General features: G+C 43.1%; 1 protein-coding gene across 1 annotated transcript; it reads left to right on the forward strand.

Annotated features, from left to right (window-relative positions):
• The first annotated feature begins 1,619 nt into the window (after positions 1–1,619).
• LOC105532582 (L-threonine 3-dehydrogenase, mitochondrial) lies at positions 1,620–10,528 on the forward strand. Its single transcript, XM_011970746.1, has 8 exons — positions 1,620–1,791; positions 3,608–3,650; positions 4,719–4,789; positions 6,219–6,368; positions 6,466–6,638; positions 7,697–7,787; positions 9,525–9,794; positions 10,389–10,528. The coding sequence occupies exons 1-8, from the start codon at positions 1,620–1,622 to the stop codon at positions 10,526–10,528; spliced, it is 1,110 nt and encodes a 369-aa protein (XP_011826136.1).
• Positions 10,529–13,859: the final 3,331 nt, after the last annotated feature.

The raw sequence follows: 13,859 nt of genomic DNA on the forward strand, positions 1-13,859 counted from the left end.
TCAATATCCCTTTGCACTTGCTGAAATAAGTGACTTTAAGAATCCAAGTTCTTACCTGGTTTCAGGTGTCAGCAGTGGCTACACTTAGCATTCCTCTAAGGTCTGCTTGAGGAAAAGCTGAGGCCTTTCCCGTAATGTAGCCCATCCTGGACACCTGCCTCATCACTTTGGGCCTGTGCAGTGAAAGCAGAGATGTGCCCACAGTGAGAAGGTTCTCTTCTGCTCACTTATTTGAGAACATTAGCCGGGGTGAAGGGCCTCAGGTGTCTTCTAGATGCTGGACACCTGGTGGGTCCAGTCACTGACCCAGAGAAGCCACCAGGCAGCTTCCGCCTGTCTTGTTTTGGAGTGCTAAAGAGCAAAACCTTCATGACCCAGAAAGGTATGAAAAGGTATGTGTTTTGAAAAGACATTATTTTCCTTTTGTTTCCTGTAATTTGGGTTTTGGTATGATTAGGGATTGTAAGAAAGCTTCTGCTACTTCTGGCATTTAACTTGGAATCACTGTCTTAAATCTACTTGAGGCACTGAGTACCTTCCTATGAGTTTATATCTTACAGGAAATGTCTCTAACTGTGGTTTACTTTTTCTCCCTTTATAATGCAAAATAGAAGATGCTTGAGGGGATGGGACACCTGAGTTGGCTTTGAAGCTCACCTGCTTTTTCTGTTGGAAGAGATCTTCCTCTTCCAGCCGGTGAGAAAGTAGAGGCCACAGGTCAGTGTGTGGTGTGTGATAAGCCAGCCGGTAGGGAGGCTGGGGGGTTTGCTGTTAGAACCAGCAAAGCAAGCTGGGCAGCTGCTCTCAAGACACGCTTGCCTGGGTGTTGGGGACAGGTTGAGGAACATGGCAGTCTCAAGCCATATGTGACTGGACCGTCTTGACCTCTGAGGCCAGGGCTGATTTCATGGTCAGCTGGTACTAAAGCTGATGAGGAGGAGGAGCTAGGCTAAATTAAATTGTGTGATCTCTGAAACAATAAGAAAATGGCTTTTCTACGTGACCCTTTCTACAGAGATGATGGAAAAACAAAAATCCTTCCCAGCTTACTAAATATTGCTACGGGCCTTTTTATCTTAACCCTCTGCTTTTCTAGGCTGGTTCATTGTAACATGTGAGTGTTAACGCAAGATTTATAGGGCACTTTGTATTTAATATTTAATCTGGGACCCATTTGTATCCTCAGATGTTGTGTGGACAAGTTGATAACAGTTGTAGTCAAGACTTAAAGCCTTTGCTAGGATCCACCGACTGTCTCTGTGGTGTGCAGGTTCTCTGTGCAGTCACCGCCTCTGTTGCATTAGATCCCAGCTGGTGTCAGCGTTGTGCAGTGTCAGTTCTGAATCTCAGTTTGGCCTTTGTTTGGCCGGACTTTGTGTGAGCAACACTTTATCCCTTTATCACAGAGCCTGGCTCATGGGAGGCCCTTGACTGGCTTCCTATTGGCGAACTCAGCAGTCTCTTTAGTTCGATTCCTGAATCTAAAAGCGTAGCTTTGCTCATTCGCTGACAATCTTAGTGCTCATTTCAGTTGAAGAGTTCGTTTCGAAGAGCTGGAGGGATAAAAGGTCACATCATTAACTCTGCTCCTTTTTTCTCACAAGGTATTTGAAAAGAAAATGCTGTTCATTCGGATGCTGAGGCAAGTGGGGCAGAGCCCGGCCTGTGGCTGTTGGACACCTGTCCTGCCGGTCCGCTTTCTGGGCATCTCCCCTCGGCAAATTCCAGCAGATGCTAACTTCCACTCTGCGTCTTTCTCTGACACAGACCATCCGCGAGTCTTAATTACAGGTGAGTTTTTCTTTTCTTTTTTCTGCTTCCATGGCTTGATTCTTTCCTGTGCCGTGTGTCTGTGCCTTTGTTTTGAGAATGTGTAATGTGCCATCCGAACCATACTGCCTGTCTCTGTAGCCGATAATGCAGCAAAAACAGGCTTGGCCTGATGGCAGAATCTGGATTTACTGTCTGTACTATGAAAAGGATTTCAGAGTGAGGTATTTTATAATACAAAGTGTTAAATTAGAGCGGCTGCTCTTGTTGATCAGACACTGCCTTTTTCACCATTGCCTTTTTTGTTTGGTTGGTTTTTAGAATTTTGCAAATCCAAATCCTTATTTCATCACTGTTCCTAGCACTTGATTTTCCCTGCCATAACTTTTATTGTTGTTCGAAGGAATCTAGGAACCTGGTGGCTAAAAGCTGCTCTGGAACTTGGTTCCCTTCCATATTAGGATCAGTCTGGGGAGTGAAGGCTAGTGCACAGGAAGGTGCCAGGGCTAGAACATTGATTCTGGTGTTAGGCACGCTGTTCCTTGGCCAGACTCCTGAACCTAAACTCAGAGTCATTCATCCCAAACTGTTATTGTGCATTTGCGTGTTGGAAATAGAGAAGGTAAGTTAGCGTCTGGCCAAGGGACTTGTTGCCGCAGCACTCACTGTTGCCCTTGAGCTCATCGTTGCCAGTGACTCGCTCCCTGAACCTCCTCACCTCAAGTATGTTTGGCCCCTGATTTTGTATCCTTCTCACTCCAGACTTTACTCTGTCACTTCCAGCCAGCCCAAGCCTACCTCCAGTTTGATGGACATGTTTTACTTCTTTCTCTTTCTTGCCAGGCTTTCTTCCCTTGGTTTTACAGCATAATCCTTCTCATTGTCGTGTGCGCGCGTGCGTGTGGGGCGTGTGCCCTTTTACTGCCTTCTCCACTTCTGATGCTGAAATAAGTTTCAAGCTTAGTAGATTTCCCTCTGTGCCTTTCTTCAGATTCACCCATCGTGTTGTCCGAGTGTTTTATTCCCTCTCGCCTCCACTAATGATGCATCTTTCAGGGTGTCCTGGTTTTATTCCCAAGTTAACAAATGCTTACAGGAAGTCCCACTTTTATATCTTCCTGCCTCATCAGTTTCTCTCAAATGAAATGGACTGTTGTCCTTTCCCGAATGTGCTCCTAGCCCACTGGCCTCCTGTTTCTATCAATGGCATGTTGAATCCTTCAAACTGGAAGCTATACTATTCATTTTAACTTTCTCAGTGGCGCCTTGTTGAGTCAGTTGTCTGTCCCTTTTCCAAATGACTTCTTGGTTTCTCCCTGCCTCTTTGCCCTTTCATATCCCAGTCCACTTCTAATGGAGGATGGGATTCTGCCTCATCCCACCAGAGGTGGATAGGAATCTGTTCATACTGGTTTTGAATGATTTTGTCACCCATAGCAGACAAGCTTCAAAGTTCATCAAAATAATGAAGGCCAGGATTGAGTTCCTGCCCCAAGAAATTCCAGACCTGTGCCTGGCTTTCATGAGATTTTCCTCTTCTTACGCCCTTGCTTCTCCTCTTTCTCAGAACCACTCCATGCTGGTGAGAGTGCTGTCTCTGAAACCAATATTACCTGTATTGGTCTCTGTCCTAGCCTGGGGGAGATTATTGCATTTCTAAGTGCTGTACCACGTTCCTGGGAAGATAGGAAGTAAGCAGCAGTTATATCAGCTCAACCTAGGACTTACGTAGTTAGCTAAGACTGAAAACTAGTCTCACTCAGTTATTACGTTCTGGGAATAATTGAACTGGTTAGATTTGCATTAAAGCTTCACTTTTTTTTTCTTCTTCATCTAGGGGGTCTTGGCCAGCTGGGAGTGGGGCTTGCTAATCTTTTGAGGTAAGAGCCCTAAAAACTTGAAATTTAAAATCTGAGTTCTTAAGTATATGGAGCTCATCTGTGATGCCTTTTAAACGTCTTTTCTCTCCTCTTGCTCCTTACCATTGTTAAGATATATCTAAATAACTGCTATATATATAGATATATATAGATATTTATACATCTATATATAAATTATATATATAATTGTGTGTGTGTGTGTGTGTGTGTGTATATATATCTCTCTTTTTTTTTTTTTTTGAGATGGAGCCTCGCTCTGTCACCCAGGCTGAAGTGCAGTGGTGCAATTCTGGCTCCCTGCAACCTCCACCTCCTGGGTTCAAGTGATTCTCCTGCCTCAGCCTCCTGAGTAACTGGGACTACAGGCACCCACCACCACGCCTGGCTAATTTTTTGTGTTTTTGGTAGAGACGGGCTCTTGCTATGTTGCCCAGGCTGGTCTTCTAACTCCTGGCCTCAAGTGATCTGCCCACCTCACCTCCCCAAAGTGCTGGGATTACAGATGTGAGCTACCGTGCCCAGCCTAAAATACCTTTTATTTTGCCTCTGAATATCACAGACTTGTCACAGGCCCTTGACTCAGCATCTCCAGACTGGTTCTTTGCTCTCTCTCTCTCTCTCTCTTTTCCTAACTTAGGCAGTGAGACACACTTTTCCCAGCGAATCACTTTGACTTTTAGTTGTTTGGGAACCAAGGGAAGTACAGGTGCAAACTGGAAGGGAAGAGTGTGGGATTTGGAGAGAATGGGATAAGAGAATAAGAAGAGGGAGAGAAGATGAGAAGAATGATGAGGAAGAGGTAAAAACTCTCAGGGGTAATAGGAAGAAACTGGTGACAAGCGTAGGGTTACAGTCAGGCGAGAGGAGAAACAGAAGACAGAGCCGTGGGCAGGGAAATAGAGGCCTGAGTGTGAGAGAGACAAGAACAGAAGGTGTAGGAATTGAGGATGAAGAGGAAGTAGAGATTTGAGGCTGGCAGAAAATTACCGTTCTTATTTTGTAAGACTTTTCACAGGACTTGTTGCATCCTAGATGTTGCCAACTTGTGTGTGTTGATTTTCCCTTTAGGAAACGATTCGGAAAGGACAATGTGATTTTGTCTGACATCAGGAAGCCCCCCGATCATGTCTTTCACAGTGGTAAGAGATCCATAGGTCTTGCTTTTATTTTTATCTCTAATTTTCAAAGCACAAAGAGGTGGCTTATGAAATCGGTGCGTGCAACAGCTCCTAGCTGAATTTATGACTCAGAGAAGTTATTGAGGCACTGGTATTTCACTTAAAAATAAGTATTTTTAATGCTGCTGCTTGTTCAGGTGATAAAAGAGCAGAAGAGTTCTTTTGATCTTGAAGTTTTTGGAATAATATATTTTGATGTTATTTGAAATAAAAACTTTGTTTCCTGTCTTGTTGTGTTTTAACTTATTGACTCGGAGAGAATACAAACAAAAATCAAGTTCTGTACTGAAGAAAAGGAACTTTAGAAATTTGGAAAAATAAATCCTGATGTTCCAGTGTAGAATTGCTCTTAAAGTACTACACAGACACACACACACACACACACACACACACACACACACCAAAAAATCAAGCTCTTCTAGTCAGGTTTTTTACTGCTTCAAAAATGTTTTTATGACTAGGCATGGTGGCTCACACCTGTAATCCCAACAATTTGGGAGGCTGAGGTGGGAGGATCACTTGAGTCCAGGAGTTCAAGACTAGCCTGGGCAATATAGTGAGACCCTGTCTCCACAAGAAATAAAAAATTAGCTTGGCATGGTGGCACATGCCTGCAGTCCTAGCTACTTGGGAGGACCGCTTGAGCCCAGGAGATGGAGGCTGCAGTGAGCCATGATTGCATCACTGCATTCCAGCCTGAGCGACAGAGCAAGACTGTCCCTGCTGCCCCAGAAATATGGTTTTGTAATGCCCCCTAGTCTTTCCTGGTTCAGCATCAGCCTTTTGCTGCTCACCATAGGGGAAGAGTGACAGTTTGCTGTAAGTGGGGAAAATTGGCACAGAACAAAATCAACTTTACCTCTGTATAATTATGATAAACTCATGATTTGTGGCTCTTCTATACCAAGGTGGTGGTGGTGTTTAATTAGTCCATTTCTCTATTCCTTTTCAAATGTGCACCTTGGAAGCAGAGTGAAGCCACTCTGCAAACAGGGCTGGGAGGAACAGCACCCACTCTGGAGCCGATGCCTAGCTGCAACCCCAATTCCTCCACTTGTTCTCTGATCCTGGCAAGTTGCTTAACCTCTCTGTGCCTGTTTCCTCCTCAGTAAAATGTGTTTACCTCCAAGGCTGTACGGGAAAGAAATGTACATAAAGTCCTTAGAACAGGGCTTGGCCCAGGCAGGTCCTATAGGAGCGTTTGCTGTCATTACCTGGGGGCTGACTGTGACTTGTGATTCTTCCGTAAGAAAAATGCTGCCTAGTGCCCAAGTGGCTTGGTTACCGCATGGCTACCAATGAAATTCACAAGTCAACGGGGGAAAGGGGAAAGGTCCATGTAGTTCACAACCCTTTTCACATTCGTGGTTTCAATTTATGTTCCTTGCAGGTCCGTTCATTTATTCTGATATCTTGGATTACAAGAATCTTCGGGAGATTGTGGTAAACAACCGCATCACCTGGCTCTTTCATTACAGCGCTTTGCTCAGCGCCATTGGAGAAGCAAATGTTTCACTGGCTAGAGCAGTGAATATAACTGGTAAGCATCTGGCTCTGGCTGGATATGTGATTTGCCAGTTTTTCCAGTTCTTTAAGAAGAGATGTTTTCAGATTCTGATAGTGTCTGTTCATTTCAGGCCTGCATAACATCCTGGATGTCGCTGCGGAACACAATCTGCGATTGTTTGTGCCTAGCACGATCGGGGCCTTTGGACCCACCTCTCCGCGGAACCCAACCCCCGATCTCTGTATTCAGAGACCCAGGACCATCTACGGGGTGTCCAAGGTCCACGCGGAGCTCATGGGAGAAGTAAGTATCACTCAGCGAGATTGCTGAATGTGCCCCGGCTGGCACAATTTGCTGTTTGCTTTCTCATTCTTTTTGTCTCCAAGGCCTGGTGATTCATCCCTGGAGGACCTTTCCCTCTTCTTGGATCTCAGCCCCAGAGTCGCTTACTTAACTCACTGGGTTTGTCATGTGGCAGGTGTGTCCAGCTCCTCAAACCTCCTCAGCCGTGTGGGAACACTCAGCACTTCCTGGGTGCCCCGTGCACAGCCCCCATCTCTTCATTTGCTGCTTGTCTTACTTGTACCCCACCATTCTTTCTGGCTCCCAGTATTGGTAGCCATTGGTAGTAACTCTAAACCTACAGAAAACTTCAAACATCTTGGGTTTTTTGTTTTTTGTTTGTTTGTTTGTTTTTTGAGACAGAGTCTTGCTCTGTCGCCCAGGCTGGAGTGTGGTGGCGTGATCTCAGCTCATAGCAGCCTCTGCCTCCTGGGTTCAAGGGATTCTCATGCCTCAGCCTCCGAAGTAGCTGGGATTATAGGCACGTGCCACCACGCCCCGCTAAATTTTATATTTTTAGTACAGGCAGTGGTTTGCCATGTTGGCCAGGCTGGTCTCAAACTTCTGACCTCAAGTGATCCACCCACTTCAGCATCCCAAAGTGCTGGGATTATAGGCATGAACTACTGCAAAATACTCTTTATCTTTATACTTTTGAGTTGCTGCCTGCTCCTCTAGCTCGGTCATAGCCACGGCCCTCTCATCTACTGTTCTCTCCTCTGCTTTTCCCCATGCCATGTGTGGGGATGTACTCAGGCTGAATCGTTTAGGACGATAATCAGTGGCACCTTTCCAAAGAGAGGCTGGAAAGCCCTACTGTAGGCTAATGTGTTATTTACAGCATTGATGTATCACCAAAAAGTTGATTTTTTTTTTTAAAGATAAAAACTTAGGAGTCTTTATTTTCTTTAGGAGTATTGAAATATAACTGCATGGAATGAGATTTCAGAAAAGCAGATTGTTTTGCATCTATCTGATTTAAAACATCTGTGTTTGAATATGTTTTCTCTTTTTCATAGTATTATCATTACCGGTATGGGTTAGATTTCCGATGCCTGAGATATCCTGGAATCATTTCAGCTGACTCCCAGCCTGGAGGAGGAACAACTGGTTAAGTGTTTTCTATTTCTTTCATCTCTTGTATGTTAGATAGGCTTTCTAGACAGGTGCGGTAGCTCATGCCTATAATTCCAGCACTTTGGGAAGCTGAGGCAGGAGGATCACTCTAGCCAGAGACCAGCCTGGACAACACAGTAGGATCTTGTCTCTATGAAAAATAAACAAAAATTAGCCAGGCATGATAGCCCATACCTGTAGTCCCAGCTACTGGGGAACCTGAGGCAGGAGGGTCTCTTGAGCCCAGAAGGCCAAGGCTGCAGTGAGCTGAGATCGTGCCACTGCACTCCAGCCTGGGTGACAGAGTGAGACCCTGTTTCAAAAATAAAAAACAACAAAAACCACCAAAAAAAAAAAAAAAATAGACTGATTGCTAGGAGGAGTTGTCTTTGTGGTAAATGAATGTGCTATCTTTTTAGCTGTATGGCGACCAGAGTTTCTGTGTTGTCTCTCGATGTGCATTTTAAAAGCACAGTGAACCCAACTGGCTTACACTCACTAAGGGTAGCACATGCCAGTGTTGTCGGTCCAGCTCGGGATTGGCCACCCACAGTGCCAGAATAAAACGTAATATTCAAGAACAAATCTGTGACTCAGTGTAGGAAGACCCCCAGTAAGCAACAGCCTCTTGTTTCTTAACGCGCAGAGAGAGCCCTATTCAAATAGACTGTAGGCATTGTGTATGTGAAAGGAACGTAAGGACGATTATTATTTTGGACTCAAACACTCATTCTTTCATAAATCCCACGTCGGGTATCCTTTCCACATCCATGGCCCTGAGAATGGATATAGAAGATACTTGACCACATCAGAGAGATTTGGAAGGAGGTCTTACAAAGCTTCTGCTTTTTAATATGGTGCTTCTCCAAGTGTGGTCTGGGGAGCTCCGGGCATCCTCAAGACACTTTCAAGGGGTCTTGAGGGTCAAAACTCTTATCAATATAGAGACGTTACTGGCCTTTTTCACTCTCCTTTCACAAATGCATCGTGGAGTTTTCCAGAGGTGGTGTGGCTTGTAAGATAAGAATGGACTGGACACAGAAGCAGATGGGGGCTCCAGCAGACCCCTATCAAGCCAGACCCTAAAGAGACTTTTAGAATGTACCACAGACCATCCTTCTCAGTACCTTTTGTTTGTTTAGAAAATATACTCTTTTTCGTATAAAATGTTACACATATTAATATGTGATAGGCTTATTGTCATTTTAAAAGGTAATATTCTAAACAATTCTCAGTTAACTCTGTTACAGTAAATATTGATATAACCCACATTAGTCAGATTTCTTTGGGAGTTCTCAATTCTTTTTTTTTTTTTTTTTTTGAGATGGAGTCTCGCTCTGTCCCCCAGGCTGGAGTGCAGTGGCGCCATCTCAGCTCACTGCACTCTCCTGTCTCCTGGGTTCGAGTGATTCTCATGCCTCAGTCTCCCAAGTAGCAGGGATTACAGATGTGTGCCATCACACCTGCCTAATTTTTGTATTTTTAGTAGAGATGGGGTTTCACTATGTTGGACAGGCTGGTCTTGAACTCCTGATCTCAGACGATCTACCTGCCTCGGCCTCCCAAAGTGCTGGGACTACAGGTGTGAGTCACTGAGCTTGACTGGAGTTCTTAAATTTTAAGAATCCGTTATAAAAAGGCTCTGAGACTAGACCATTTGAGAACTGCTGCCTCGATCCAAGAGGCTCATTCATTGTTTTGTTATAACCCACACACGGGATTCCCTTTCAGACTATGCAGTCCAGATTTTTCATGATGCCACAAAGCATGGCAAATTCGAGTGCAACCTGGAAGCCCGCACAAGGCTGCCCATGATGTACATTGACGACTGCCTCAGGGCCACCCTGGAGGTCATGGAGGCCCCGGCCGAGTCCCTCTCCATGAGGACCTACAATGTCAGCGCCATGAGCTTCACACCCGAGGAGCTGGCCCAGGAGGTCCTCAAGCACGTGCCGGAATTCCAGATCACATACAACGTGGATGCCGTTCGGCAGGCCATAGGTTCGTACCCGCTGGCAAAGGCCTTTACTATGAGTCCCTGGAGGACATAAACCTTGGAAGGATAAGGAGAGCATAGATCTTTCCCAAGGGTCCAGACACCTTTTGGAGAAGGAGCCTAGCCCAAAGAAATTGTTGAGCCCAAGCCAGCAGAAGCTTTGATTTTGGGGAATGATTTCTAAAGTGGGTGAAATCATTCCATTCCAGATAAACAACTTGTTAGCCTTTCATCTTGTTAACAGTTTAAACATAAAGCAAGGAAAAATAGAAGCAATAGAGGTAGTATGAAAACAGCCCCAGGTTTTCAAATACTGTAACTTTGCCAATTTGTGAGTGGAAGCACCTCTTTGAGTATAAAACTTCTTATGAAGTTGTGTGAGATTTTAATAATGTGTGAAAATTCACAGTGCCTGACAAAAGATGGGTTAATAGTCTTTGGCCCTAAGAGGGTGACTGTGCATAATAGCGGTTCTGCTTTACTTGAAGGAATTTCCTGTTTTATACTTTGTACTGTAGACCTTTATATAAAATGGTCAAGACCTTTTTGCAAATCCACAACCTGAATAACTTAAGCTACTCTTGCGTATCTTTTCCTAGCGGATAGTTGGCCGATGAAATTTGATGACAGCAATGCTCGGAAGGACTGGGGGTGGAAACACGATTTTGATCTTCCAGAGTTGGTGACTACCATGTTGAACTTTCATGGTTCTGAAACCAGAGTTGCCCAAGCCAACTGAAAGAATCTGAAAGAGGAGCTCCTGTGTCCTGGTCCACTGCCAAAGGAGAACTGTCACGACTCCAAGGTTATAGACTCCAAGGAGCCTACATTATTTGGAACTGACTAATTGGACTAAATTTTGGCAGCTCATATTGAACTGCTAGACAAAGAATGGAGTTTAACATTTAAGCATTTTCAGAATGTTGTAGGTATGGTGGGGGGACTTCTCAGTTTTTGGTGTTTGCCTGAACTTGTCTAAACACATTCCACAGAATAAGGCTTAAGTCATCATTAGTTTCCATTTCCTTAATTAGGATGAAGTGACCATTTCTGGGACGAAGGGAGTGTGTGACATTTGTATTTAATTAAATTCAATTTAAATATTCCTCCTAAGACTCGATTATTCTCTTGACTAGAGACCAAAGATTACATTTTAAGGACTTTCGAAGAGGTACTCCTGATTTAAAAGTATTCTTTACTATCCCAGCAGAACGTAAACCGTGTTTGGTATATTCATCCTGTGTCCGTCAACGTTCAAGATATTTTGACACTGCTTCAAAAATGATCACTGCTAGTTTTTCTGTAAGATGCTAGATCTGTGGGAAATGAAGAGTTTAAAGATGATGTAGCCAGCGAAGGGTAGCCCCTCTCTTATTTTGATTGCCCTCCTGTTAGTGAACTAAGTGTAATTCCCAGGAACGTAATTCCCTGACCTGGCAACGTCAGCATCTAGGGAGACTGTCTAATGTACAGGTTTCTGGGCTATACCCCTTTAGATTCACTCGTTAAGTGCCAGGTACCACTGGTTGTTTGAATCCAGCTGAGGCCCACTAGTCAGACCAATTTAGACCAATGCAGTTTTCCAAAGAGCACTTACTTGTGGCATCTTTTTTTTTTTTTAGATTTTGCTGGGTTGAGCCCTCAGAAGGGCTGCTCTAAACCCTGTGATGCAATTACCATACAGATACATACAGGTTAACTTTTTAAGTGAGGCCAAATCACCAGTTTGTGATTGTATTTTATGGTAAGGAGGCATGAGTGTGTTTGGAAAATGCTTTCAATCCTGTCACTTAAAAAAATATTTCTGGTGCAATACTGTATAGATACATACAGGTTAACTTTTTTCCAGTGACCTCAGAATGTACTGCATATAAAATCTCTAGGAAGTGAAACTTCCAATTCCACAGATTAATCGTGGATATATTTGGTAACAGCTATCAAGGATGAAAAGGCATTTGTGTTACCTGCTTAGTAACAAAATGTTATGCATTTGGAGTTTTGAACTGTTACGTCAAAGCATAATAGTTGAAGTTATGAAGGCATAACTGGATTATAAAATCTATTTGACTATTAACTGGAGAACTTTTAGGTAATTGAATTGTTTAACAGTTACATTATTATAGCTTTTTCATCCACTAATATACTTAGGTTTATGTTTGTAGATTTTATTTTTCTTTTGGGCTACTCTTGAGAGGCAGGAAGATCTTATTTTTAAAACCAGTTAGTAATGAATTCTTTTTTTGACAGTTTATTGAGATGTAGTTTACATACCATAAAATTCACTCATTTATAGTTCCGTGGTTTTCAATGTATTAAAGAGTTTTGCAACCATCACTATAATCTAATTTTAGGCCATTTCAACGCCCCAGAAAGAAGGGCATATTATATAAGCCCTTCCCACCCTAGGTAACCACTAATGTACATCTGTTCCTGGGTTTGCCTGTTCTGGGCATTTTATATAAGTGGAATGTGGTTGCCTTTTAGTGGTTTCTTTAATTAAGCAGTCCATTTTCAAGGTTCATCCATGTTTTAGCATGTATCAGTACTTCATTTTTTATTGCTAAGTAATATTTCATTGCATGGATAATACTGTTTTCTTTATCCATTCATCTATTGAGGGACATTTACTGTTTTTGCACTTTTTAAGCTATTATGAATAATGCTGCTATGAACATTTGGGTAGATAATTGAGTTTTAAAATGATTGCTTATTGTTTATAGTTTAAAAAACAGTTCTCAAGTTTGCTTAACTTACTCTCAGTTATCTTAAAGGAATAAGCAGTTCTTCCCTTTCATGAGATAAGAAGCAGCAACTTGAGCGACCTTTGTCTCCTAGACCCTAGCCTTCCAGCGTATCCACCAGGCTCCTAGGATGACCTTTAATTGGGATCCTTTGGAGGGGTTTGTTCCAAACAGCTTCCTTGAGTCTTTCCCAGTCTATAAACACACCTCTAGAGCACCTCAAATAAGAGTGAAAAACAATGAATGCCTCAGCGTCTTTGGATGATTCTTATTCACTGACATCTTTGTACTCCAAGACTAGAGTTAGTTGTCCCTTCTATCTGAACACTCAATATCTGGTGCACCTCTTGGGATCCCAGAGCCCATCAGTGTTTTCCTGTAAAACGCTTTCCTTTCTGTTGGGAGAAAGGGCTTTTTATGGTTAATTTGGAAATAACCCAAAAAGCTACTTAGAAGGAAAAGTGGGTTTAACCACAAAAATAGTTTATTTATAAATAAAAAAGAATACAAAGATTGGCTTTGTTCTGATGTTTTACACAGACTGCCTGTGGTTATTAGTTTTCTGCTCACATGTTTGTGTGTGGCATTGCTGGGAAGTGCCTTGTGTTGCTACACAAACAGCGATCCCGATGTCTGCCAGCAAGATAGATGGCCTGGAGTCCGGAACAGACTCGGTTAGTGAAAGCTACTGAGTGTTTTGGACACTTACTATGGTAGGTGGGAGATATTTAGTATTTTTTAACTCACATAGGCCAAATCACCAATTTGCGATTGTATTTTATGGTAAGGGGATGAGTGTGTTCAGAAAATGCTTTGAATTCTGTCATTTAAAAAAATGTTAACAGTTCAGACAATTTAAAAGATACATAATAAAGTTGTCTTCCCCTCCAAACCCAATCAATAACATGTTAGCAGTATAGTGTGGGACCCCGCGCAGCAGCTCACACCTGTAATCACAGTACTTTAGGAGGCCAAGGGAGGATTGCTTAAAGCCAGGAGTTCGAGAGCAGCCTGGACAACATAGCAAGACTCCCATCTCTACAAAAGTAGTTTAAGTCAGATGTGGTGACACATACCTGTAGCAGCTACTCACATGGTTGAAGCTGGAGGATCACTTGTAGCCAGGAGTTTGAGGCTGCAGTGAGCTATGCTTGCGCCACTGTACTCCAGCTTGAGTCACAGAGCGAGACCATCTCAAACACAACACAAAAAAATTAGTGTATTATCTTATATTTTCTTCTATGCTTATACAAGCTAGGACTGGAAGGTGAAACCTTTTTCTTTTACTCTAAAAGTAGTGTGAAGGCAATATTGTCAAAAGTTTTGGAA

This window comes from Mandrillus leucophaeus, unplaced genomic scaffold (genome assembly GCF_000951045.1).
Source record: "Mandrillus leucophaeus isolate KB7577 unplaced genomic scaffold, Mleu.le_1.0 Scaffold97, whole genome shotgun sequence".
Lineage (NCBI taxonomy): Eukaryota > Metazoa > Chordata > Mammalia > Primates > Cercopithecidae > Mandrillus > Mandrillus leucophaeus.

Excerpts from the sequence above, each read along its gene's own strand:
- LOC105532582 (XM_011970746.1), top strand. The coding sequence starts at position 1,620 with ATGCTGTTCATTCGGATGCTGAGGCAAGTGGGGCAGAGCCCGGCCTGT. Across the intron at positions 1,792-3,607 it reads TCCGCGAGTCTTAATTACAG|GGGGTCTTGGCCAGCTGGGA; the intron begins GTGAGTTTTTCT and ends TTCTTCATCTAG. Across the intron at positions 6,639-7,696 it reads ACGCGGAGCTCATGGGAGAA|TATTATCATTACCGGTATGG; the intron begins GTAAGTATCACT and ends TCTTTTTCATAG.